Source organism: Tenrec ecaudatus, chromosome 2, assembly GCF_050624435.1.
Source record: "Tenrec ecaudatus isolate mTenEca1 chromosome 2, mTenEca1.hap1, whole genome shotgun sequence".
Lineage (NCBI taxonomy): Eukaryota > Metazoa > Chordata > Mammalia > Afrosoricida > Tenrecidae > Tenrec > Tenrec ecaudatus.
This window is the reverse complement of record NC_134531.1, coordinates 110,352,875-110,380,527: the sequence shown is the minus strand read 5'-3', so window position 1 is coordinate 110,380,527 and position 27,653 is coordinate 110,352,875. Positions and strand designations below refer to the sequence as shown.

At 37.7% G+C, this 27,653-nt stretch overlaps 1 protein-coding gene and 1 pseudogene across 3 annotated transcripts in view; both read right to left on the bottom strand.

Annotated features, from left to right (window-relative positions):
• Positions 1 to 27,653, bottom strand: part of FER (FER tyrosine kinase) — a 459,241-nt gene that overhangs the window by 253,014 nt on the left and 178,574 nt on the right. For all 3 annotated transcript variants that reach the window (XM_075541367.1, XM_075541368.1, XM_075541366.1), the window contains one exon: positions 13,440 to 13,532. In XM_075541367.1, coding sequence (XP_075397482.1) covers positions 13,440 to 13,532 — 93 coding nt within the window. The remainder of the gene's footprint in view (positions 1 to 13,439; positions 13,533 to 27,653) is intronic.
• On the bottom strand, positions 5,595 to 6,623 carry LOC142439192 (fructose-bisphosphate aldolase A pseudogene; annotated as a pseudogene).

Sequence of the window (27,653 nt, the reverse complement as noted above, 5' to 3'; positions counted from 1 at the left end):
ACTTCTTTAAATATATTCATAGTGTAACTGTCCATGGAAATTTACTTACTATGTTAGCTTTTCTTTTAGTTTTAATTAACATAGAGTTCAAAAATATTTTATAAGGTTTTCACCAAAATTAATTTCAAAAAACTAATTATATAAAGAGCCCACCATATCTCTAAGATACAATAGGTTGCTTTTAGAAACATACACAAGTCAATATGCAACTCCTTTACAAAATATTGATATTCTAAATATATTCTTATTCTTGAAAGAGTTTAATCAAAATGATTAATGTGACTTTTCCAAAATATATCACAATGCATATCATTAAATACCATAATCTCATTATAATGAAAGATTTCTAAGACTAATCAATAGCACAAGTGCTACACTAATTTTTTCCTGAGGTGAGGGAAAAATAGCACTATTTAAGAAAGGTATTATTATTCTTGGAAAATAATATGTTTGTATCACTGTCTCTCAAAAACCAGAAAACATCCTGTTATTTCATATGCGTGCTTTTGTCCTACCCAACCTATCCATGTACTTTCAGTTTACTTGTCACTCACTGTCATCAAGTCGATGCTGATTCATAGCAACCCCATAGGACAGGGTAGAACTGCCCGTGACTTTCCAAGACTGTAATTGTTTATGGGAGTAAAAAGTACCATCTTTCTCCAGCGGAGTAGCTGGTGGTTTTGAACTGCAGATTTTTCAGATCACACCCCATGCATAACCAGTATGCCACCATGGTTCCTGGTGATTTTACTTAGAACTGGGGTAATGTAGAGACTGAAGAATGTTTTAATTACGGTAGAGAAGTGTTTAAAGCACAATAGCTTAGCAAACACTAAAGAAAGTCATTTCATGATTTGAAGATGAGGGACATGCTTGCGGTGGATGTGGGGCTTCCTCAGAAAATGTATGAACATTTCTGTTGCACCTACTATGAAAATGAAGGACTGGGAAGAAATGTATAGTGCTAGCTCATAGGAACTATAACCCAATTATTTTGGTCTACTCATTTCTTTGGGGTAGGATGAGAAGCTTGCACCTTCTGATTCTTTGTGCCCTGCAGTAGTGTTTCCCAAAGTGGGTGATATCGCCCTCTGGAGGGTGTTTAAATGATTCAGGGGGGCTGCAAAAGCAATACCTCCACTTTATCCTGGATTATGGGCTACCGTACAAACGTTTTTAACTGCAGGGGTTGGGGCAGATAGGAGAGGGCACTGAGTAATTATGCTTCTCAAAATTATGCCAAATAAGTTTGGAAACCTATGCCCCAAACAATACTGTTACAAATGGCAGGCTGAAGTCACTGTAGTTGGAGCCCACACATAACCACAGAGAAACATCATAAACATGCTTTCTCCCAATCACTCAGGTCTTTCAGAGACTTCTCTGGAAGTACTGAAAGCAATGGTTTTATGAGTATGAGCTCAATAAAATTTCAATATAATTTTAAAAGCTTTGTAATAATCAGATGTAGGATATATCAGGAACAAACTTCAATATTCCAAGAGCTGCCATAAAATATCTCAAAGATGAAATGAAGCTTTTAACCTGAAATGTCATAGTAATGGAATATTTTTTCCTTGTTGGAAATTTAGCTGAGATTTTTGCCAGAGTTTTGGGTATAAAAAGGCAATTTTCTAGTATACTTTAATATAATATTAATGAATTATACTTAATATGATAAACTTTCTTGATTAACTGGGCTAGCCATGTAATTATTTTCCCCAGGTTTTAATCTTTAAAAATTATTGCATTAAAAACATCCTAAGCTTAGTGAATAAAGAACTTGTTTAGCTGAGTGAAATAAAGGGAGATATAAAAAAGAACTACTTGAAAATGAAAATATGTTTTCTTAGGGGGGAAAATGGGTCATTTTTTTTCTTCTTACCCTAGGTTCATGCTAATTCCTAAGGATGTAATGGAGATTTGCATAATTTTATTTCATACATTTGAGAAGAAAGATGGGCTTCTTTTTAGGAGTCAAAATCAAAATTGCATTAAAAAGTAAGTCTAGATTCTATTAAAATGAAGTATCAAAATGGAAACCCATTTAAAATATTAGAGTACTCCATGGAAAACAAACCAATATTCTTGTCATTGAGCTTGAAAAAATTGAATAAAACGTCAACAGAAACATTAAAAATATATTTATGATTCTAATAACTATAAACTAGTCTTTTATCCTTTGCTATTATTACAGAAAAAAATTCCCTTTTAAATCATTTTATTGGGTGCTTGTAGAACTCTTATCACAATCCATATTGTGTCCACTGTGCCCAGCACATTTGCATATATATTGTCATTATCATTCTCAAAACATTTGCTATCTACTTGAGCCTTTGGTATCAGCTTGTCATTTTTTCCACTCCCACACCCCTCTCTCACAAACCCTTGATAATTTATAAATTTTATTATTTTTTCATGGCTTACACTGTCTGATGTCTCCCTTCAACCACTTTTCTGTTGCCCATCCCCCAGGGAGGGGGTTGGATGTAGATCCTTATAATGGGTTCCCCTTTGTACCCCACCCTTTCCTTACCCTCCTGGTATCTCTACTCTTATTATTGGTCCTGAGGGGTTTATCTGTCCTGGATTCCCTGTGTTTCCAGTTCCTATCTGTAAAAATGGGCATCCTCTGGTCTAGCCAGATTTGTAAGGTAGAACTGGAATCATGATAATGGGGGGTGGAGGAAGTATTAAGGAACTAGAGGAAAGTTGTATGTTTCATCAGTGCTATGTTGTGCACTGACTGGCTCGCCTCCTCATTCTGTAAGGGGATGTCCAGTTGCCTACAGATGGACTTCGGGTCTCCACTCCACACTCCCCTTCATTCACAATGATATGATTTTTTGTTTTGGGTCTTTGATGTCTGATACCTGATCCCTTTGACACCTCGTGATCACACAGGCTGGTGTGCATCTTCCATGTGGGCTTTGTCGTTTCTCAGCTAGATGGCCGCGTGTATATTTTCAAGCCTTTAAGACTCCAGACACTATGTCTTTTGATAGCCGGGCACCACCAGCTTTCTTCACCACATTTGCTTATGCATTCGCTTTGTCTTCAGTAATTGTGTCTGGAAGGTGAGCATCATGGAATGCCAGTTTAATAGAACAAAGTATTCTTGCATTGAGGGAGTACTGGAGTAGAGGCCCAATGTCCATCTGCTACCTTAATACTAAACCTATAATATATGCACATAGATCTATTTCACAATCACCATATAAATACATTTACATATGTACATGCCTGTATTTAGACCTCTATAAATGCCTTTTGCCTCCTATTTCTCTCCTCTATTTCCTTTTACTTTCCTCTTGTCCCATTCTCAAGCTCAGCCTGCATTTGGATTTCAGTAATTCCTTTCGGTTACATTGCCGTTGATCAAGCCATACCAGGGTTCCTATACCCTCCTCGCTATTGATTTTGAATCACTGTTGTTTCCTTGTACCTGGGTTTAATACCCACTTCCTTTCCCCCTCCAGAAACAATAAAAATATATTTATGATTTAAATTACTATAAACAACTTTTATTATTTTCTATTATTATAGAAAAATTTTATTAATTAAACAACCATCTAAGTAATTAATTATCCCAAATCTAGTTGGTCCTGTATTACACAGATCACCTAAGATTATTACCGGTTCTTACTAATGGTTCAGCACATCATCATACCAGTAAATGCAAACATTTATCAAGTTGAGATTGCTACTGTTCAGTTCTTGACTTACAGTGGTGCCATGTATAACAGAATAAATCACCGCCTTTTCCTGTACGTGCCTTCTAAGTTGGGACTATCTGTGCAGAATACAGTATCAGTCTGACATGATCTCCCTAAACTATGTAAAGTTTAGAAACTAAATCTCAGTAAGTCACTCTTGAAAATTAGTGTGATAATCCTAATGACTCAAAAACTGTAATTCAGAAAATATTTAATTTTCCTAACCATGAGAATTCACTAAGTGATATTGATTAATATAGGAAACTTCACTTTCTGTTTGACCTTTTTCCTCATTCTTTACACCTTAGTGCCCATGAAAAAATAAAGAAGACCTTGAAAGTACCAGAATACAAGTGAGAATTTAACTTGAATTTAATCACCTGTCCTAGTAGAGAAAGTACAACTTTTAACTTGAATTTAGTCACATGTCATGTTAGAGAAAATATAGGTTTTCTGTGGTAGGCTCAAATGAGAATACTAACAATGTACAAGAAATCTATTACACTATTCATGATAATACCTGCATGCTCTATGCCAATGATGGAATCCAAGTAATATAATACTAATATCATAATCAATATACAATTTAAGCCCAGCAAGTACAATTTCTACTTAAAAATGCAAGGAAATAAATCTTATTTACACATTTGTCCAATAGACACATCTTCATTCTCCAATATTTTAATTTTCTAAATTTCAGTTCAAAGAGATTCTGAAAGTAAAATAAGATTTATATCAATAAAGATAAAAATACGAATTTTAAGGACACATGAATCAACTGATTAAATAATTCATGTCCAGACAAATCATTGAGACAAAAAGGTACTTATAGACTATTTTCCAAAGAGTGCTACAAGTATGCTGTAGTTGACTTAATTGTAAAAGCTTTACCTTCCATGCAGGAGACCTGAGATCATTTCCTGCCTAAAATACTTTATGTACAGACATACACAGTCTACTTGTGGAAGCTTGTGTATTGCCAGAACGCTAAAAAAAATTTCAGCAGGGCATACAGAGTAGGAAAAAAAGGCTGCTGATCTGCTTCTGAAAAATCAACCACTAAAAACTCTATGGACCAGAACAGCTTCATCCCATTGTGTACGAAATCCCCTTGAATCAAGTGGCAACCCAACAGCAGCGAGTAACAGCAATAATGAACTCCACAGATCCATTCATTGTAGACGCGCCCAAAAATAAGATGTCCCTGAAGATGAAACATCTTTCTTGAACAGATCCAGATCACATTAACTACAATGTGGTTTGAAAGATTCCAGTTGAAATAGAGCCTCAATATTTTTAGAAGGTTTCTAAATTATGCAATTAATTGCATCCAGCACCTCCAGGCTTAGCTTCAAGACAAGTAGGAGTTGTTAATACCAATTTAAAAGTGCTTGGAGTTTGGGAAGATGCTGAATGTGTAGCTGATCTCAATGTTGCCACACTAATAATAGGTTAATTTACTCCTTTAATAGATGGGACAGAGTTCACACTTGGAGCTGATGCAACCTATTAAAAGACTACCTTAGTTCTAACAACAAATATTAAACATGTGCAGTCAGATACAATACTCAGTAATAGCAAATTCACCAAAAAGCAAATTATCCTTAATGCTTCATTCGTTCTGGACTGTTAATCTAAGTTCCAAAAGATGGTCTTCCCTCCCTCCCGCCTTCAACCGTTGTTTGTTGGCAGTGAGCTGGAAAGGGCCATAGAGTTAGCATTCACAGACAACACCGCACACCACTGGCACCAGGGCGGTGAGAGTGAGAGGAAAGCGTGGCCTGGAACCCAGGTGGTGCCCTCCCATCAAGGGGTTGGTGTGGGAGGGGGCGGAAGGCCTGGAGTGTTGAGGAGGCGGCCTCACACCACCTCCATTTAGTAGGTGTGGTTGGAGAGGAAGAGGGACTCGCTGGCTGCAGCCCCAGCCTGACACTTGGAGTGTACTTTTCTTGGCAAGCGCGGCTGCTGGCCAGGGCTCTCCTAATGGACTCCTCCTGGGCCACCTTCAGGTTCTCCTTCCTGCCAGCCCAGGCCTTCCGGGCAGATGCCGGCAGGGCACGCCCGCAGGAGGTCAGGGCCCATGGCTTCAGCAGGGGGCACTTGTTGATGGCGCTGAGGTTGACGGACGCCTCCTCCTCACTCTGGCCTCCAGACAGGAAGTGAACCCCGCACGGTGACAGTTGGCATGGCAATCTCCTCGTGGGAAAACTTCTGTGTGCAGGCATGGCCGGGGACGACCATATGGGGCTTCAGCCAGGTGCCTTCCAGGTAGACGTGGGGGTCACTCAGGGCCTTGTAGACGGCAGCCAGCACCTTCTCAGTGGCATACTGGCAGCGCTTCAGGTCATGGTCGCCATGGGGAGGATCTCGGGCTCCACAATGGGCACGATGCCCTTCTGCTGGCAGATGCTGGCATAACGGGCCAGCACGTTGTCATTTCCCATGATGGCGAGGGCTGAAGGGGTATGTTCGCCATCTTCAGCACATAGCGCCACTTGGCAAAGTCAGCGCCATCTTTCTTGTACTGGGCACAGCGCTCAGACAGCCCGTCCAGTCCTTGGGAGGGGTCTCGCCGTTCGTTCCTGCCAGGGACACCAAACCCTTGTCGACCTTGATGCCCACGATTCCGCCCTTGGATTTAATAACTTAGGGGACAGGGCGCCCATCGTCTGCCTTCTGGTAGAGTCTCATGGACCGGGATTCACTCGGTCGCAGAGGTCAGCAGCAGCTGGCGGTACAGCGGCGGCTCTCTTCGGTGTTCTCGGTCCCAATGGACTGCAGCTGCTGGGCAATGCTTCCGGTGACTCATCTGCTGCCCGGAGCCACAATGTGATGGGCAATGTCCTACAGCTCCTTCTTCTGCTCTGGGGTCCGCGCTGGGTATGGGTAGGGCATGGTGGCAAGTTCCTTCCTGGAGGCTGAAGTAGCAGCAGTCGGTGGAACCAGCAGCCAGCGAGTGCCCAAAAGACATTCTTTAAAGCTTTGGATTTTAACTGCTCAGCCAACTAGTTATAGCAAGTGTCAAGAAGAAACACCATTCTGATAAATGCTAGCTTAATTTCCCTATTTTTATTTTATTTTTTTCCCTATTTTTTATTTTACTTAAAAATATGCTTTAATGTGCTGATTTTTATGTTCATTTGAATAAAGAAAGTGATTCATAGTTGTAGCTTGTTTGTGGTTTCACCTTAAATATGGTCTCATATGCAAAACAAGGAATTTGGATCCCTCCCTACCTCATGGCCTTCAACAAAAGTCAACTCAAATGGATCAAAGATCTAAATGAGAGAGATTAAAAAAAACTACAAAGCTCTTAGGTGAAAATATAATGGCTGAAAATATCCAAGACTTTGTATTAGATAATATTTTTTAGATATGACCCCAAAGAACAAACACTCAATGAAGAAACGCATAAGTTTGGCTTAATCCAAATTAGAAACCTAAATGTCAAAAGACATTAATAATATAAAAAATGGGAAATAATTGCAAATAAAAATCCAATCAGAATCTAGCATCCAGAATAAATAAAAACCCTTGTTTTTATTGTCATTATATTGGACCCAAACATGTGACAAGTCTATGCTAAATGGAATGGTGCCATCCAATGTTTGTGAATCATGGATCTCTAAGATCTTCTTCCTATTTGTTCTTGGTCTAGAATCTCCATTAAAATATCATAATAATTGTGGTGAAGTGAAATTACTTGGTATGGCTCTTTTATCCATATCTTTATAACCAAATGATTGCAGAAGATCTTACAAATGCAGTGTGGGAGACACTAATAGAGGGGACTGTCAGTTAAGCCATTCCACTGGGGATCTCAGTGAACCACCAGAGCAGCAGGAAGGGCGAGGTTTCCATGACCATCAAGAGAGAAAAGCCACCAGCAGAGGTCATGTAAGGGCCCTGTCTGAAGTGGCAGAGGCAGCAGAGGACAAAGTACTATGACCATGAGGCAAAGGAGGGCCAAGAGGCATAAGCAGCACCACCGAGGTCGTGAAGCAGAGCAACGGGCGTCCAAGCACACCAAACAAGGAACCATGTGGTTAAGAGGCAAGGACCAGAGAGAAAGCTGCCAGCAGGGCTAGGAAGAGGCACTGCACACAAAATAACTCTATCTTTACCACTGTATAACCTGTTCCCTTTAACAAAACCAAACCCGAACCACTAGTATCAACCGTGAGGTTTGTGTGTATGTTTTGCATATTGGGGTTTATCTCTGATGTATATTGTCATTGTGGGGAGCTCTCTTGAATATTCCTAATATATGTGTTTCTGTTTTTCGGTATCTGAAACCCAGATTAAAGTAGCTATAGAAACAACGAGTAGAGTAAGGGTTCCTGGGGGGGGGCGGGGGGTACCAGGAGGTGAGGGTTAAGGAGAGCTATCAAAGAGAATGTTTTGAAACTGATTGTGGTAGCACTTGTACCATACTTCTTGATGTGATTAACCATGAACTAATATGATATCTGTATTAGCTCCAAATAAAATGGTTTTTAAAAAAGAAGACTGTAGAGGCACATGTGAACTCTTCCTTGTAGCGATTGGCCATGGACAGTTGTGGAGCTGGTTCTCCTTCTCCCTTGTGTCATCACAGGAGGTGAAGACATGACCCCCATACTATTTCCTTTACCCAATGCAATATACAAACCTCCACTGACAGACGGGCGGTAACCATGCCTTGGTTACAATGGCCAGTATTCCAACTTATTTCTCCTGCATGTACGATGGAAGTTCTACCACAGAACCACCAATACCCTAAGGACTCTTACAACTCAACAATAAGATTATCTAATTAATAATTGGTCATTGGGGCAATGAAATAAGCACAATGTGACACTATTTCACACCCATTAGAAAGTCTCCAAACAAAAAATTAACAAAATAGACAATAATGAATGCTGGTATAGATGTGGATAAATTGTACTCCTTATGCATTCCTGGTGTGAAAGTAAGCTGGTAAAGACACTGTAGGAAACAATTCGACAGTGTCTCAAAAAGTTAAACACAAATCACATTGCTGTTATTGTAGTTAGGTGCTATCCAGTCAATTCCAACCCAACAACTCTACTTCTATACAACTCCTGAGATAATGGAAAACATGTTCACATAGAAACTTAAACATGAACTTCATAGCAACATTATATATAACAACTAAAACTGGGAGCCAGTTCAAATGCCAATCTGCTAATCAATGACTTACTATAATGTGATATATATAGATACATATAATATTATTCAAGCATAAAAAGGAATGGAGTACTGTCATGTACCCCACATACACAAAGCTTAAAGGAATTATCAAAAGAAAGACCACGTACTATATGATTCCACTATGTGAAATGTCCAGAACGGACACATCCATAGAGAAAGAAAGTTGTGATTTTCTCAGAGATGAGTGGAAGCGGGATGAGCTACTCAAAATACAGCTTTTTGAAAGAATAATAAATGTCTGTTAATTGGCAGTGTTGATGGTTACCTAACATAGCAAAGATCTGAAAACGAGTAAGTGTACCCTTAAAGGATCCCTGGTCATAGTGGGTATTACACCTCGGGCTGCTAACTGCGAGGTCAGTAGTTTGAAATCACCAGCTGCTCCTTGGGAGAAAGATGGAACTTTCTACTCCCATTAAGAGCTAACATCTTGGAAACTCTACCTTGTCCTTTAGGGTCACCGTGAGTTGAAATCGACGCCATAGCAATGAGTTTGCTTGTCTGTTTTCCTTTTTCCCTGGTTTTGGTACATTTTTTAAATAGTAAACTTTATGTCATGTGAAGTAAATATCATTTTCAAAATCATAAATATGCTGAATTCTGCCAACTCAGCCAATTTTTTATATTTTTATTTGAGAAAAATTATTTATACTAATTACAATTTATTTCTTCCTTTATTTAACTTAACAAATTAGCACTTAAGATAATTCTATATTAAGTCAGAAGAGATATTTCACATTATTATTTAGTAATCTTGAAACTATTTTGCATCTTAGATTACCATACTTAACTCCTGATATCTTCATACTTAGTGCATAAAGGGAGCTGCTACCTGAAAGGACAGTGAGTGCTTCCAGCCCCTAGTCACTCATGGGAGAAAGGAGGCTGTCTATTCCCATAAAGATTTAAAGTCTCAGGCCCCCACAGGAGCAGTTCTCCTTTGTTACATTAAGTTTGCATTGAGTCAGAATCAATACTAAGAAAGTGAGTGTGAGGTAGGTGTGTGCTTTGTGGGGAAAGGTACTTTGATTCACTTCAGATAGAAGTAGATGTTGAACACCAAACTTTCATCGATAATAATTACTGTCAATTTAAGTTGTTGGTTTTTAATTTAAGAATCAAGTAAAGAGCATTTTTAAATGGAGCAAATAACTTACAAAATAACTTCAGAGATCAAAAACTTATATATGTACACTACTGCCTCATTAAGATTTTGAAGTTTATAACTGAAAGATGCTAATGTTAGCCATGCCTACTTAACCTTATCATAATGAGCGAACTGAATTCCCTGTGTCTGTAGGTATATCAATGCATAGTCAAAAAAGAAAACCTCTCCCCTTCTCCTATCAACCCTTATTCATTAAATCAGACCCTGGCTGTAGCTAAAAGCCAAGTTTCCCTAAAAATGAGAGGAACAGTAATGTACGCTATCTGAGGTCTAACAAGTCCCTGATGTACGTAAGTGGCTTAGGTATCCCTAGTTGTAAAGAGAAAAACAAGTGTGGCAAATGTTATTCCTTTGCCACATTTTAGAATTCTTATTTGTCTTCAACAAGCTTAATTGTTTAAGCTTCAGTTCCTACTCCCCTACATTATCATAAAAAAATAACCCTGAAGCACCCTTGAGTTTATAATGGACTTTGATTCTCCAGGAGTTCAAACATTTCACTCGGGTCCACAACGAGCTCCATGGTACACAAGGAAACTAAGGCAGGCATCTTTCACAACTTTGCTACTAGCTGGCTGGCGCATAAAATAAAATAAAATAAAATAAAATAAAATAAAATAAAATAAAGGTTAGTTAACTACATGGTAACTAACTATATCATGTGTTTCCTGATGTATTTTAATACTAAATCATTTTAGGAAGCGTTAATTGAGGTTTTCACACATTTATTTCAAGAACAGATTTTCTTTCTTTTGAAAAACATTTGAAAATTTCTTTTCAAAAACTACCCCTGTATTCTTTTTCTTTCTAAACTTGCTATTGTAAATTAGGTGAGAGTTTACAGAGCATATCATCACATTTTAGTCAACAACTTTTTTCAGAATAATGTTCAAATATTTTTCACAACCATTTTTCTTTAACTTATAACAAAAGTTCTCAAGAAATATTCTTATTGTATCTATAGGTGTGTGTGTGTATACCATAATGAATGAAGGGGGGAGTGCAGAGTGGAGACCCAAGGCCCAAGTGTCGGCCACTGGAGATCCCCTCATAGAGGGGTTTAGGAGAGGAGATGGATCAGTCAGGGTGCGATGTAGTACCAATGAAGAACACAGCTTTCCCCCAGATCCTGGATGCTTCCTCCCCCCACTACCATGATCCGAATTCTACCTTGCAGGACTGGATAGGACAGAGGCTGTACACTGGTACATATGAGGGCTGGAGGCACAGGGAATCCAGGGTGGATGATACCTTCAGGACCAAGGGTGTGAGGGGCGATGCTGGGAGAGTGGAGGGTGAGTGGGTTGGAAAGGAGGAACTGATTACAAGGATCCACATGTGACCTCCTCCCTGGGAGATGGACGGCAGAGAAGGGGGGAAGGGAGACTCCAGATAGGGCAAGATATGACAAAATAATAATGTATAAATTACCAAGGGCACATGAGGGAGGGGGGAGCGGTGAGGGAGGAGAAAAAAAAAGAGGACCTGATGCAAAGGGCTCAAGTGGAGAGCAAATGCTTTGAGAATGATTGGGGCAGGGAATGTGCAGATGTGCTTTATACAATTGATGTATGTATATGTATAGATTGTGATAAGAGTTGTATGAGTCCCTAATATTATGTTAAAAAATAATAAAGTAAAGGCTCTTCAGAGGCAAAAAAAAAAAGAAGTATTCTTATGTAGATGCTAAAATTTCTCATAAACTCTTAATCAAGCTTCCTAGTTTGGAGGTTCATTATCAAATCATAATAACAAAGTCCTTTGAACTATTATTTACCTCTAAAATAATAACCCATTTGACATCCATTTTAAGAAAACAAGAGTAGGAAATGAGTCTTGGCAGAGACTTACTCTTTCAAGCAGTTATCCCCCCAAATTATTTTAATTCTCATTTATTTTAGTGACATATGAGATGCCTATATTAGCTTACAGTTACCTCTTATTTCCTTAGAACACTTTCATATAATGGAGGTGACAATAGCAGTGACAATAAATGACAAAATATAAATAAAAATATCTTTAATACAATGTCTCTCTCACACTCACTCTCTCTCTCTCTCTCTCTCTCTCTCTCTCTCTCTCTCTCTCTCTCTCTCTCACACACACACACACACACGGCAGCTTCAAAAACTTCATGGAAAAATAATGGGATTAAAACATAATGAAACTGTTCCACAAATGTTTTGAAGCATGCTTGTAAATAGTTCTCAAACTACCTTACACATTGTCACAACTGTGGAAAAATGATTGCTGTTTACATGGACTTTATATAGGTGTATGTTATATCTTAAAAATAAATTATAGAAATGCAATCCATAATGTAAGTGGATATTTAAATGCTCCATCACAAGGAAATGCTCTATTTTTCTAAATGAGGAAAAACCACATAATCTTAAATAGCTAAGCTTTTAAAGAACAAGAAATACTATTGGATACTTAGAAAAATGAGGACAAGCATGCGGATAAGCTTTAAGTTGTACTGCATATTATTGTTTTCATCATCACTCAAAAAGATATTCCTATAAAGCCCTATTGTGCATGAGGTATGATTATGATAAAGTTAGAAAATTTAAAGGTAATGAAGGAAGAAAAATATTTTATTATTTCATTAAATAAATGGTATAAGAGAATTTTATATCTTGTTTAGCAAGTACTTGATATTATCATGGAAAATTAATAGTCTACGTGCCACTGTGACATGCCAAAGCTACAATTGAATGATTAATTTATCAAACAAGGTTCAACGATATAATTAAAATGTTATTAGGAAAATGCACATGCATATGCAAAAATTTTAATAGTATAAAAATAATAATTCTCTTCAAAAAATACTTCATTAGAAAAAAATATTTGTTTCACCATTCTTCTAAAAAGGCCCTCAATATTTAAAATTCCCTGTAATTACCAAGCAACAGTGTAAGAAATGTGTAATATATATTAATATCAAGGTTAACAGGGTTTTTGTGTATGAGGGACTTCAAAAAGGTTTATGAAGAACCTTCATTATCTTTTCATTCCGTTTTCCACAAACCTTTTGAAGCTCCCTCGTACTACGTAAGGACCCCAGGGAAGCTGTGGGTAACACATTAAATTGCTAAAAATTCACAGCCTCAAAACTCCTCTGTAGGGTCACTGTGAGTGGGAACTACCCCACGGAAGCAGGTTTGGTTTGGGGGTTTGTCATATTACATTATCTGTACAGCTGAAAAAGTATGCAAAAAGTTAAACTATGCATTTAGTCTTACAATTATAAGAACAATTTTATATAGAACAGTCATATGATTATCATAAAAGGCTAGACAAAAACATTATCGATAGAGCATAAAAATCGTACTTACCGTTGAAGAGCTCAATGGAGATTTTGGAGACCTAATTATTCCAGCAATTGAATGACGAAGCGACTCAAATTTGGATAGCTTCTCCTTTCTTTCCTAAAAAAATTAAGGAACAAGCTTTAAGCAGTAGCAAACTACCCAGTATACATATATATTTATTCTAGATATTCTGAACCAATAGTTTTAAAGTTGTCAAATAGTTAATCTTCTTGGATCCATTAACAATACTCAAGGAATCACCAGCAGTCAAGAGATCAAACAACACCTTGCATCAGGTAAATGAGCTGCACAAGACCTCTTTAAAGTGTTGAAAAGTAAGGATGTTACTTGGAGGACTAAGGTGTCCCTAACCTAAACCATGGGATGTTCATCACTTCATACACATGTGGAAGTTGGACCCTGCAGAAGGAGACTGAAGAAGAATCAATGCATTTGAATTATGGTGCTGGCAAAAATATTTGAAGTGCCGTGGGCTGTCAAAAGAACAGAATGATCTGTCTTGGAAGAATTAGAGGCAGTGTGATCCTTCGATAGTGAGGCCTCATCTCACATACTTTGGACATGCTGTCAGGAGAGAGCAGTCCCTGGAGAAGTGCATCATGCTTGGAAAAGGAGAGAGGTGGTGAAAAAGAGGATGGCCTTTGACAAGATGGCTTGACCTAAGAGGCTCAAACATGAAAGCAATTGTGGGGATGGTACGAGACTGGCCAGTGTTTCACTCTGCTGTTCCATTCTGCTATGTATAGATCACTCTATGTTGGAACCTATTACCCAATGGCACCTAACAACATTTAAGTATTCTTCCACAGATTCACCAACACATTTTCTAAGTAAATAAAATGTGAGCTTCTTAATATTAAGGATGGCAATTAAATGCATATGAAAATTCTATAGCATTTTGACTTTCACACCTAAAATAAATGATTTAGGGAAAAGTAAGAAGGGAATAAGGAGCCCTAGAGGCAGAGGACATGTTGGGCAAGATCAGCAGGTCAATTCCACCAATTCCTCCATGAGAAAAAGAGATGAGCGAGACTTTCGGCTCCTGTCAAATTGTACAGCCTCTGCAGTTCTACTAAACTCTGTAAGGTCACTCTAAGTCAGAGTATACTTGATGGAAGTGGGCATTGCTTTCCGCTGTTTAAGAAAGAAGCGAAATTCACAAGATGGAGGTTAGCAAGAAAACCAAGTATTAGAACTCAGAAAAATGCAAAGATACACATTAAAAGGAAACAATCTTACAAAGACAAGATTTCAGATAGCAATACAGATTTCTCAGGACAAAAAAAATAGGGGAATACAGAAAGACTTATAAGGAAATCATTTATAGAAATTTGAAATACACTTAAGTATCCAGGAAGTTTCCCAAAGATTCTCATGATGATATTGACAGACTGGGCAGCAAAAATAAGAACATCTTGGAAGAGCTTTAGGAAAACCCATACATATTCCTGCTTTTATATGATTTACATTTTAAAATATTATACATCACAGTTGAAATTTCTCCTTAAATTTCTCATCTTAAATGCATCTTAGAAACAAGGAGCACACGAGAACAACGTGGTAAGGAGATGCAAAGGCAGAGCAGGTGTGAGAGTTTGCAATCAACACAGGTCAGTTTTCTGATCATAACTGCAGTTTAATGGTTAATAAACAGAAGGCAAAAGAATAAGAGCCCCTATTGTTATCTACAATATTTTCATCAGACCACGTTACCGAATCATACTTGTCAATGAAAAACAACAAAGTAGGCCGCCAATAACATCCTTTGCCTTTAAAGCCGAAGCATGGCACTGCGCAAAGTCAACGGAGACATTCCTAGCCACATGCTACGTGATGAACATTGTGTTTCTGACATGTAACATGTGAGTCTGTACTTGCCTATTCCACTGTGTTTACTGCTTATTACAGTAGTTGTTCATGGTAATATTTCTGATCAAAGTAGGCCATCAATATTTTCCAGAGCTGGGTCTGGGTGGTAGACATAATGAAGAAACAAGAACTTCTCTCAGAGGGCAGAAGGGCTCATAAACTATTGTTCACACAGCATTTGCATTGCACTCAGTATTACATGTAAACTAGAGGTTATTTAAAGCATTCTGGAGGAAGTGCATAGGTTACATACGAATACTATGCCATTTTATATCAGGGAATTGAGCATCATAGATTTTGGTACTGCTGTCTGCTATCCTAGCAGATATTTAGGGATGACTGGATTCTATAAACATGTGTATTAATCACTTAAGATAATCTTAGAGGAACCTAATAGATGATTTCTGCTTCTATCACCATCACTATCATCACAGACATGACTACCTTGCTCATGAACCCATATATATCACTATGAATACCTTAATTTGATCACACAGAAAAAGAAGGGGAATTACAACTCTCCTTCAGAGGCTACTAAAAAGTATATGGTTACCACGGATAAACAGTTAACACTTGAACTTCAGAACTGAGTATTACTGTAGTACAGATGATCATCACCTCAGCAATGAGAGCATCTACTTGACAGCCTAACGAGATGTAAATTGTTTCACTTTTCAATAGAAGTAATTTAACTGAAGGAAGGACAGCCTTGAAGTCTTAAAGAGGAATAGTGACCTTTCTTGCAAGCATGTGTGTCTTCAACTCAGGGGCTTAAACGAGATTTTGAGAAGATTCCTAAAATAAAGTTTCAGAAGGTAAAACTGAAATAGGATATGGAGCTTGGAAGAGTGGGAAATAAGATATATACAGCATTTGCTCTGAAATTAGATTTACCAAGTAATGTGGTAAGAGGGGTAAATCACACACACTCCAGAGCGCGACAGTCTGGGCAGCTTACCGCTCTGTGACCAAATGCCCCCTTTTCTAGCTGCTAAGGAAAGCATCTCTGAGGATGCAGAGGCGCCGGCAGTGCGAACAGTAGCCATGTTGCTGCCACGGATCCTGCTCTAGCTATTGCTACAGGAAGATAAGATGAAAGTGCAAGCTCACCCAAATCCAGGGAGCGCTTCACAGGAAAGCAGATGGAACCTCTACTGGGAATTCAGACTTCTCCTCTGAGTCAATTCTCTTAAAAGAACTTAAGCGTCTGAACTGAAAATAGAACTGAAAACTGTATGAGAGATTTCATAGTGTTACTAGAAAGGGATTTTAAATATTTGAAATATTTTAGATGTATATGCTAAATAATTTTATTGAGATGATAAGAATAACTTCCCTCAAGTGATAACTTAGTCATCAAACCCTAGAAAAGGAAATAAAAGTATTTCCCCACCAAGAGTTATTTTTAATAGCAAAATGGAAAAGTTTCTTAAGAAGGTTAATACTAGATAAGGCTAGTGGATGGGTCCAGTTGTGAAGTAAAGACTCTCTGGGGGATGGGCAACAGGAAGGTGGGTGAGGGGAGACGCCAGGCAGTGTAAGATAAAATAATAATTTATAAATTATTAAGGGTTCATAAGGGAGGGGAGAGGGAGGAAAATAAGGAAAATAAGCTGATTCCAGGAACCCAAGTGGAAGGCGAATTTTGAGAATGATGAGGGCAACAAATGTATAAGGGTGCTTTACTCAATTGATGTATGTATGGATTGTGATAAGAGTTGTATGAGCTCCAATAAAATGATTTGTTAAAAAAAAGTTCAAAAACTGCTTCTCTAATATTATAGTTACAAAATACCCTGTGTATTCACAGAAATAAAATAATTAAACCCTATTTTTGATTAAATATACTCTTTAGGTAAGGTTAGCCAAAAAATATATTACATGGAAATAATAAGTAGATGATAAGTTTCATACAGAAAAATTCCAAATGCAAGGAGAGTTTAGGAAACATTTTACCCAGTTCACCATACCTAGAATTCCACAAATGAAACATGAAACTCATTTGCCAAGGTTCTTGCCTATGTATCACTATCTCATATTTAAATTACTATCTACCTAATAAAAGGAGCCCTGGTGACACTGTTGGTTAAGTGTTGGCCTATTAACTATGAGATCAGTTGTTCAAATCCTCCAGCCACTCTGCAGGAGAAAGCTGAGGCTATCTGCTTTAACAAAGATTTACAGTCTCAGAAACCTTATATACAGTTGCTATGAGTCCAAATTGCTTTGATGGCAGTGAGTTTGATTTCTGGGTTTATTAGTTGGAATCAACACGAGGGTCAGGTTTTTGGTTGTTGTTGTTTCTTAGTTTTTTTATTATTGTTGTCTAAAAAAAATATCACATCCTAGCAGCCCTAGAGAACAGAGTAGGAATGTTCCTTAGGGTTTCAGAGACTGTAAATATTGAGGAGAACCTAGTCTATCTTTTTCCCACAGACCACCTACTTGATTCCAATGGCTGGCCTTGTAGCTAGCAGTCCAACATGCAACGTCAGATAAGCTGGACTCAACTCAATGGTAGTGGGTTTTCATAACACACCAGGCTGCCCTGAATTCACAGACAGGCTAATTTTGTGTCAATGAATTAAATGACTTTATTAAACATATTCTTTTTTATTATCCTTAGTTACTCTGGATGTAGTACTTCATTTTGCTGGAGGGTCCTCCAGGGTTGGGGATGGTATCATCATTTTACAGACCTCAACTAATGACCAGGCAAAGGACCTTCTCAAGTAAAGAAAGCCATAGAATTACTGCTAGCAAAAGGACAGCGGTACCCTTACACCTTCACAACGAAGGTGATAGGGGACAGAAAAGTAAGAAGAGATGTTTTTAAATAATACCCGCATTTTGAGGAGATGTCCAGGAAAAAAAAGGTTTAAGTACAAGTATAAACACATTTTACCCATAAAAAGGAAAGGAAAAAAATTCTCAATGTGTTTAAGAAGATTTTTTCATCATTCTTAAATTAAGTGAGGTAGGGAGAGGAGACACTCTCTATGTCTACATGTGTACAAATAATAAATTAAAAGATATTTCCAAACAAATTAAAAGGATACTTGTTATGAATTTTCTTTAAAAACTCTAAGAAACAATATTGAAATTTCTAATAGTCAAAGTAGCCATTCTAGTTTAGTATTTGAAATTACTCTTCACTAGAAAAGCAGGAGTATTACTTTAAGGGCTAAGGTGTGCCTGACCCAAGTCATGGTATTTTCAATTGCCACATATGCATGTGAAAGTTGAACATTAAACAAAGAAGACCAAAAAGGATTGATGTATTTTAATTGTGGCACGGAGAAGAATATTGAAAGTGCCAAGGACTAGTCAAAGGACAAACTCATCTGTCTTGGAAGAAATACAGCTAGAGTGCTCATTAGAGGCAAAGATGATGAGACTTCATCTTATATACATTGTACATGTTGTCAGGAGAGACTAGTCCCTGGAGAAGGACATCATTTTGGTACAGGAGAGGGGCAGCAAGAAAGAGAAAGGCTCTCAGGGAGATGGACTGACACTGTGGCTGTAAACCTGGGCTCACGCCTAAGAGCAACAGTATGGACAGCGCAGGATAGGGCAGTGTTTCGTTCTGCTGTGCACAGGGCCACTAGCAGTCCCAACCAAATCAATGGCAGCTATCAACAACCACAATTTTTTAATTTCAGAAAAACAGGCACTTAGATCACCTGCAAACCCTGTCCACAAAAGACAGGTAAGCATTGATGTTTGGGATGAAGATGGGGGGAAAATGAAATCTGCTGTTTGGGGTGATGGACAAAAGTCAAAGGCTCTTTGAGATGACAACCTATCTAAGTGCCTTGTTGGTGTTTGTTGCTAGGTGCCTTCATGTTGGCTCCAAAGAAGTGAGACCCCGAGCATTACAATAAAACTCTGCCATGTACCATCCTCACAGCTGTTGCTACACTTGAGCCAATGTTCAAGTCACTGTGTCAATCTATCTCGCCAAGGATCTTCTCTTTTACAACGACCATACCAAGCATGATGGATTTCCCCAAAGACTTCTCTCCCCTAGCAACATGTCAAAAGGACATGAGAGGCTTCTAAGGAACATTCTTGCTATACTTCCTCCAAGAAAGTTTTGTTTTTTTCTTCCAGCAGTCCATGTTACTGTCAATATTCTTTATCAACACCATAATCCAACAGGGTTAATTTCCTATTTCTCATTTGGAGTCCAGCTTCCACATGAACATGTGATGGCACCCTTTAGTCCTCAAAGAGATGTCTCTGCTCCCTGATAGTTTAAAATTGTCTTCTGTAACCGATTTGCCCAGGGAATGCATGAGTTGATTTCTTTTATTTTCCAATTAAATGATACCTTTATTTTAAACATTTTATTATATTTGTTGTTGTTGAGAACATGCACGTTTCTAAATCTACTCATACAAGTTAGTGAAATTCATCATACTCTTTCATTGTGCAACCCTGCTTTTTAATTTTTTAAAACATTTTATTAGGGGCTCATACAACTCTTATCACAATCCATACATGTACATACATCAATTGTATAAAGCACATCTGTACATTCTTTGCCCTACTCATTTTCTTTTTTTTCCTTCTTTTCTCTTTTTACATTTTATTAGGGGCTCATACAACTCTTATCACAATCCACACATATACATACATCAATTGTATAAAGCACATCCGTACATTCTTTGCCCTAATCACTCTCAAAGCAATTGCTCTCCACTTAAGCCCTCTGCATCAGGTCCTCTTTTTTGTTTTCCCTCCCTCCTCGCTCCTCCGTCCCTCATGAGCCCTTGATAATCCAGATTGTTATTTTGTCATATCTTGTCCTATCCGGAGTCTCCCTCCCACCCCCCTTCTCTGCCGTCCACCTCCCAGGGAGGAGGTCACATGTGGATCCTTGTAATCAGTTCCCCCTTTTCAACCCACTCACACTCCACTCTCCCAGCATCGCCCCTCACACCCTTGGTCCTGAAGGTATCGTCCACCCTGGATTCCCTGTGCCTCCAGCTCCCATATGTACCAGTGTACAACCTCTGTCCTATCCAGTCCTGCAAGGTAGAATTCGGATCACGGTAGTTGGGGGGAGGAAGCATCCAGGATCTGGGGGAAAGCTGTTTTCTTCATTGGTACTACATCGCACCCTGACTGACCCATCTCCTCTCCTAAACCCCTCTATGAGGGAATCTCCAGTGGTCGACACTTGGGCTTCGGGTCTCCACTCTGCACTTCCCCCTTCATTCACTATGGTATATATATATATATATATATATATATATATATATATATATATATATATATATATATATATATACACACACACACACATATACACACACATATATACACACACATATATATACATATATATACACACACACATGCATATATATATTCTTTTTTTTAATTTCTTAACTACTGCTTTCACGGATGTTGACTGTGAATGCAACCAAATAAAATGTAATCCTTTCTAATTTGAATCTTTTGTCTATTTATCAAGATACTGTCTATTGGTCCAATTGTGTGGATTTGGGTTTTTGTTTTACATTAAACTGCAATTCATACTTTAGACTCTAGTCTGATCTTCATCAGAAAGTGCTACAAGTCTTCTTGGGTTTCACAAGCAAGGTCATATCAATGTCATATCAATGGTTGTTAATAAATCTTCCGGTATTCTTCAGATAGTCTAGCTTCTCATATACTTTGCTCAGTATGAAGCTGGCAAAAGTATGGTGAAAGGATCAAGAATGACATATACTTTTCTTGATTTTACATCAAGTAGTATCTTGTTCTATTCTAATGGCAACTTGATCTGTGTAGAGATTCTGCATGAGCACAATTGTTAAGTGTTCTGTAATTCTCATTCTTTGCAATATTATCCATAATTTGTTATGATTTCACATAGATGAATATCTTTGCCCCATCAATAAAACACAACTAAGCATCATTTTTTTATATTCTGATGATCTCTACTTTCAGCTCAACGCCACCAGGTGATCTATGACAGAAAGGTGCGACTGTCTGCTACCAAACAAGATTGACAAAGACTTGGAAACCTGGTAAAGGCTCACTGTGAGCCAGAATTGACTTGATAGTTGTGGGTTTAGTTTTTGTTTTAGTATTCAAGGTCATATTTGGGCACTTGTAGATTTATTTTAATTTTCTCCAGCTTCAATCTGAATGTGTCTACGAGCAGTGGATGGTCTCTTGCACAGGAAGCTCTTGGCCTTGTTTTGAATAAAGATAATAAACTTCCCCATTGTCTTGTGAAACAGATATAGTCTATTTGAATTCTGTACACTCCATCTGGTGAGATGAATGTGTATGGTCTCCATGTTATAGATAATCATTTTACTTAAAAAGTAAATAGTTTTCCTAAAACCAAAGACCTTCAGGAAGTCTCTTAAAGGTAGAAAGAATGAAGTTGGGATAGCCAAGGGATAAAGAATATAAATCTGTAATGAACCCCAACCTAAATGACCCTGAGTCCAGAAGATCTATTGTGAACACACCTACCATTCCTGACTTCTCAATAGGAATATCAATAGGATCTCAAAAGGATCTCAATAGGAGATTCTGGGTAGAATGGGAGAAAAATGCGAAGCAAAACTCAACATCATGTAAAACACCTATGTGGTCTGCTGGAGGCTGAGGAAGCACCAAAACTGTGGCTCCGAGGCAGCCGTGAAGCTGGAAAGCTGAATCACTCTCCTGGCTGGACTTTCCGTTGGCAAAGTAAACAGCAGCACCAGGGAAGTAAGCACTCATGAGAATAATCAGCCACAGAGAATCCAACAGGCCACTGCATTTATTCAAGGGTCAAGGTCAGAAGGCAGGAGGGGATCGGAAAGAAAGATGACAGGAAATGGTAAACATGGGAGAGTGAAAATGAGTATACATCAAGGGGATGGCCTTCAACATCACAAAACAAAAGGTAGATAAATTATTGAAAGAACAGTCAATTTTCTCTGTAGATTTTTATCCAAATCACAATAAAAACTAAAACAGAATAAATATGGAGTTTCCCCCACTCAAGTATATGGTGTCAAAAAAGCTTAAAATTTAATTAAAGTTCACTTTGTGCTAAAAGAATGGAAACATTCCCAATGCATCCTGGAATGAAAAAACAATGCACAATTTCTGTCATTCAAGTAAAATAATTTTAATGAGTTTTACATGCTTTGAAAGTGTTAAAAACAAATTTAAGAGTATCCTTCAGGGCAAACTACTTAACTATCCTGTCTCCCATATCCTGTATCTATAAATACAAGGCACTGGTCCAGAAACGATCTTCATCTCCAAATTTCTATCTGTATTGTCCAACTCCCTAATCATTTAAATACACTGATTACTGATGAAAACTCTATTTTGCATCAGTGACTATTCCACAGGCTCCCTAGTATCAAAACAGCAATCAGAGTACTGCCCTTCAGGGGTGACTAAGCGCTCAGATTGAAGTTTCTTTCCACTGGGAAAGAAAAACTATAGAAAAGTTGTCATAGAATACTTTTTTTTTGTTAATAACACATTATTTCTCACAAAGTCTATACATAAACCCAATTTAATAAAAGTCTGGAAGGAGCAATGAAAATGATTATCTGCCCCAGCAGGAACAGTCAGATTCATATTCAAATCAGGAGGCAATAAGAATAAAAAAAAAAGATAACAATATGCATGCTTACACTCCAGGCTGAGTGCCAAATATCTGTGGGACTTGATATGCAAAGCAGCCATGAAAATCAAAGGGATTTTGTGAGAAATAACTACAAGGAAATTATAACCCCAGAGAAGATGGTCTCCTGAGAAAACATTCTCCACTGCTGATGACTCTGTAATGTAAATGCAATACTGTAAATACCATTATGTCCTTCATAATATGAATGCATTTATAAATAAACAAGTAACTTAATCTTTTGCAGATGCCATTTTTGCTGAAGAGAATGAAGCATACATAATTCCTATGCCCATCAGTGCCCAGAATTTTAGTATCAAAACAGTTTTTTATCTGATTTATTTTAGAATTGGGTTCTGACTCAAGGCAAATCATTTTAAAGTATGCTCTTGTCTTCTTTTTTTCCTTTGATGGTTGCATATTATGATTATTTATTAAACGAAAGACATCTGTCATGCTAAGTCAGACTTTTTGTATTCTGAAATTAGAATCAAATCTGTACAGGTAGTAATCAAATGATTATTAAATTCTTGCTTTTAAAAGGACAATTCAAGGAAATCTATAACAGAAAAAAATAACTACCGTAGCTTGGTAAATTCTAGGTTGTAAAATGTCATAAAGTTATTCTTGCTTTCAAGACCCAAGTTTTTAAGAAGATGATTGTTGATGAAAACCCCATTTTGTATCAATGAAAAATAAGGCCCAAACAAAAGGGTATATCTTCTTTCTTCCAACTCCTAGCTACCCTATTAGGACAGGGTAGAACTGCCCCCTTTAGGTTGCTGAGGCTAACACTTATGGGCATAGAAAGCCTCATCTTTGTCCCTTGGAGGAGCAAGTAGTTTCAAAATGCTGACCTTGCAGTTAACAGCTCATGTGTAACCAACTCACTGAATCACCAAAGCTCCTCTCTTCCTACATAATATCTAAATACAATTCATATATGACACTTATGCATGGGGCTTTCCTCAACTCTGTGACCCAAACACTAAAGATATTCTTTTTAAACTGCCCAATAATACTCAATGCACACTAACTAGTTTCTTAATAGGCACAAAGGTGACTCAACTATGTAACTGCTGATAGATTTCAAGAGAAGCTATGCATTTCAGGGTTTTTTTTAGAGTATTAACTATAATGAACTAAATTATCAAGATTCAGCAGATTCTTTCAAAATAATTAACTCACTATCTTCAAATTGATGCTGACTCATAACAACCCAACACGATGGGGTAGAACTGTCCCTATGAATTTCCAACACTATAACTTTTTACAGGAGTAGAAAGCCCTATCATTTTCCCCCAAAAAATTAAGGGACATGATAATAAGGTAAAACAAAGGTATCTTCTGTGCATAAGCTAAAAAATTATAAGGCCAAAACTGCATTATAATGTTAATGAAAATATTTCATTAGAGGTCCCTCTCTATATTTAATTAGGAGACTGGGCGGTACAGCAATTAAACACTCAGATGCTAACTGAAAGGTCAGGGATTCAAACCCATCAATTGTTCAAAGAATGAAAGATGTGACGGTCCACTTCTGCTTAGATCTACAACATGAGAAACCAAATGGAGCAGTTAAGTCAATATCTGATCAAGTCCTTCTTGAGAGTAGGATCAACTTAAAGAGCGACAGCTTTGGTGTGTTTGTTTGTTTTATTAATCAAGGAACTTTACCAACTTCAGCCATAACCTCACTAACCCCCAAGCTCACTACTTTCATTTAAAAAATTATTCTGACCACATCAAAAACCTCTTTGCCAGATGAGTCAGTCAGGGTACTGTACAGCGCTGATGAAACACTTAACTTTCCTCTAGTTCTTTAATGCCGCCCCCACTATTAGATCTCAATTCTACCTTACAGATCGGATTAGGCCAGAGCATGCACAGTGCTACAGCTTAGAGTCCACAACACAGGGAGGGGAGATAACCCCCTCAGGGCCAACAAGAAAAGTAGAAATACCAGGAGGATGTGGGGAAGGTGGGGGGAGAAAGAGGGAATCGATCACAAGGATCAACATATAACCCCCTCCCAAGGGGACAAACAACAGAAAAGTTGGTGAAGGGTGACAGGGAATGATGTAAAATATGAAAATAATAATCTATAACTTACCAAGGGTTCATGAGAGAGAGGGGGACAGGGAGGGAGGGGGGAAATAAGGAGCTGATACCAAGGGCTCAAGTAGAAAGAAAATGATTTCAAAATGATGATGGCAACACGTGTACAAATGTGCTTGACACAATGGATGAATGTATGGATTGTGGTAAAGAGATGTAAGAGCCCCCAATAAAAACATTTAACAATAAAATAAATAAATAAAACTTCTTTGCCATTCCTTGATGAACTGTGTGTGCTTTTCTCTCAGTAGCTTAGGGAGCTTTCCTCTCTCCTCTTCCTGTTTCCCAGTGTTCCGCCCTTTTCCCTCCCTCTCACACTTATCATGAGTAATCACAAACAATAGCTTTTTACTATGCTTTATGTTGCTAACACTGAATCCTTGGATTCTACAAATAAAGAAGTTAAAGCTCAACTTCTCTATGAAAACATAGCTAAGAAATAGCAGACAACATTTCCTACATTTCATTCTAATACTCCACCTGGAATATCAGGTTGCTTTCTTCAACAAAACAACTTTTTTTTCTACATGAAAAAAGGTGTCCAGGATCCACTTCTGAGTCAGGTACAATGTGAAGACACCACCCATGAGGGACTGTATCAAGGTGTTAGCTTCCAGGATTACACTGGAAAGGGAAGAAGAGTCAACTAGCACAGTCAAGGATGAAGTAGTCAAAAGAAGAGCCAGAATACTGGTAGGCAAGAGTCAAAAGGTAAAACTGAGCAAAGAATTGGAGGTAAGGTAAAAATTCAGAAAGAAAAAATAAAGATTGGGAATCATAGCTCAAGTTACTTTACGGTAAGAAATTTTAGGAGAGAGACTATAAGCATGTGTGAGGGTATCTGATGTCAAAAGCCCATTTAAATGTTGTAAAATTTGAAGTTCTAGGTATCCAAGAGAAACACAGGAAGAGACTAAGAATAAAAAGCAAAAACAAAAACACACATTAGACTGAAAATGCAAACCCTCAGTACATCCTGGCTCTTTACATGCTTTGAATCTGTGGGTCTCATATAGACTCTCTGAGCTATAATTTCCAGTTCTAGCTGGTTGGCAGAGGTATTCTAAGACACAAATAAGGTTGCATACCTAGTTCGTGGCATGGTCACAGCACAAATTCTAGTTCCCTGAATCCTAATCCAATACCTTTTTCAATAAAGATACTACTCCACAACCTCTAAAAGTCTATAAGTATTTCTTAAAATACCAACTAACAAAATCCAATAAATAAAAGTACATATGATTGATGAAATGACTTCTTTGTTTTGACTGATTACTCTCTATGCAAGGAAATAAAAAAATAAATGCCTATGTATTTGAAAAGAAAGATATGCCCATCATAAATAATAAAAGAGCAGCTCACTGCCAAGACAAAACAAACTTATTTTTATTAAATTTCTGTGGCTGATAACAATTCAACAAGCATAAATCATCACCCAGAAATACATAGTATATTAGTAATAGTCTCTGTGGATAAAACATGTAACTAGAAATTAGCTACATTAATCTATAAAAATGTAAATAGAATGATATTGTCTGTCTTTTATCTGAATATTATATAGTAAAAGAAGAGCAATCTAAAGAGTGGGATTCAGAAGTGCTAGGTAAGAATGGTTCAGAGGTAGAATTGTCAAGTTCACACTGACATTCAAGTTCTTTTCCCAGCCAATGCATCCGCAACCACTACTCATCTATCAGTGGTGACATCTGGTTGCCATAATGCTGAACAGGTTTTAGCAAAGTTTCCAGACTGACTTGAAAGAAAGGTCTGGAGGCCTACTTTTCATAATTAGCCAAGGAATATGCCAAGAATCCCAAATCTCTGATACGTATCAAATCACGGGAATGGTAAAGGTCAAGGAAACATTTTGCTCTGTGTGCAATCTTATTTCAATTGAAGCTAGAATGCAATTCAGAGAGAATGCAGTTGATACTCAGTTTAGAAATATAATAACACGAAGAGATGGCATTATATAGACTCCTTTTTTGAGAGGCTGGAGATGCAAAGAGCTTCTCAGGGATCACAGAAGCAAAATATTCTGGCAGACCAATGTTATGTCCTCAGTGAGGATACACACTCTGTGGCTATAGGTGTGGCAATGGGATCTCTACCGGAGTGTTGTGCTTCAGTGTAACCAGAATATTCTCCTTGGAAAGCCAGGTACCTCTAGCCTCCGTACATTTAATGAGCTAGTCATATCCTTTAACATACTCATTTTGATGCATAAATTAGATGGAATGGATTCTATTTTTTTCAGCTTAAAATAGGTTTTTTTTAAAAAAAACAAAAAACCTGTTTTGATAGATAGATATTTGAGGTAACCTAAGAGGACAAAGTGAGGATTACTGAGTCATAGAAGAAATTATGGTTTTTAGAGAAACCTGTTCAGTATTAAAAAGATCAAGCAATCTCAGCAAAGTTTCAATTTGTTCAATCAGATTTGTTTCTTACTCAGCAAGAAGTTATACCAATCTCCCCCTCGTTGAAGAAAATCTAATCCATGAAGTCGAAATTTGCAAAATGGATATATTAAAGAATCCTTTTAAAATTTACCGAAGGATTAACTATAT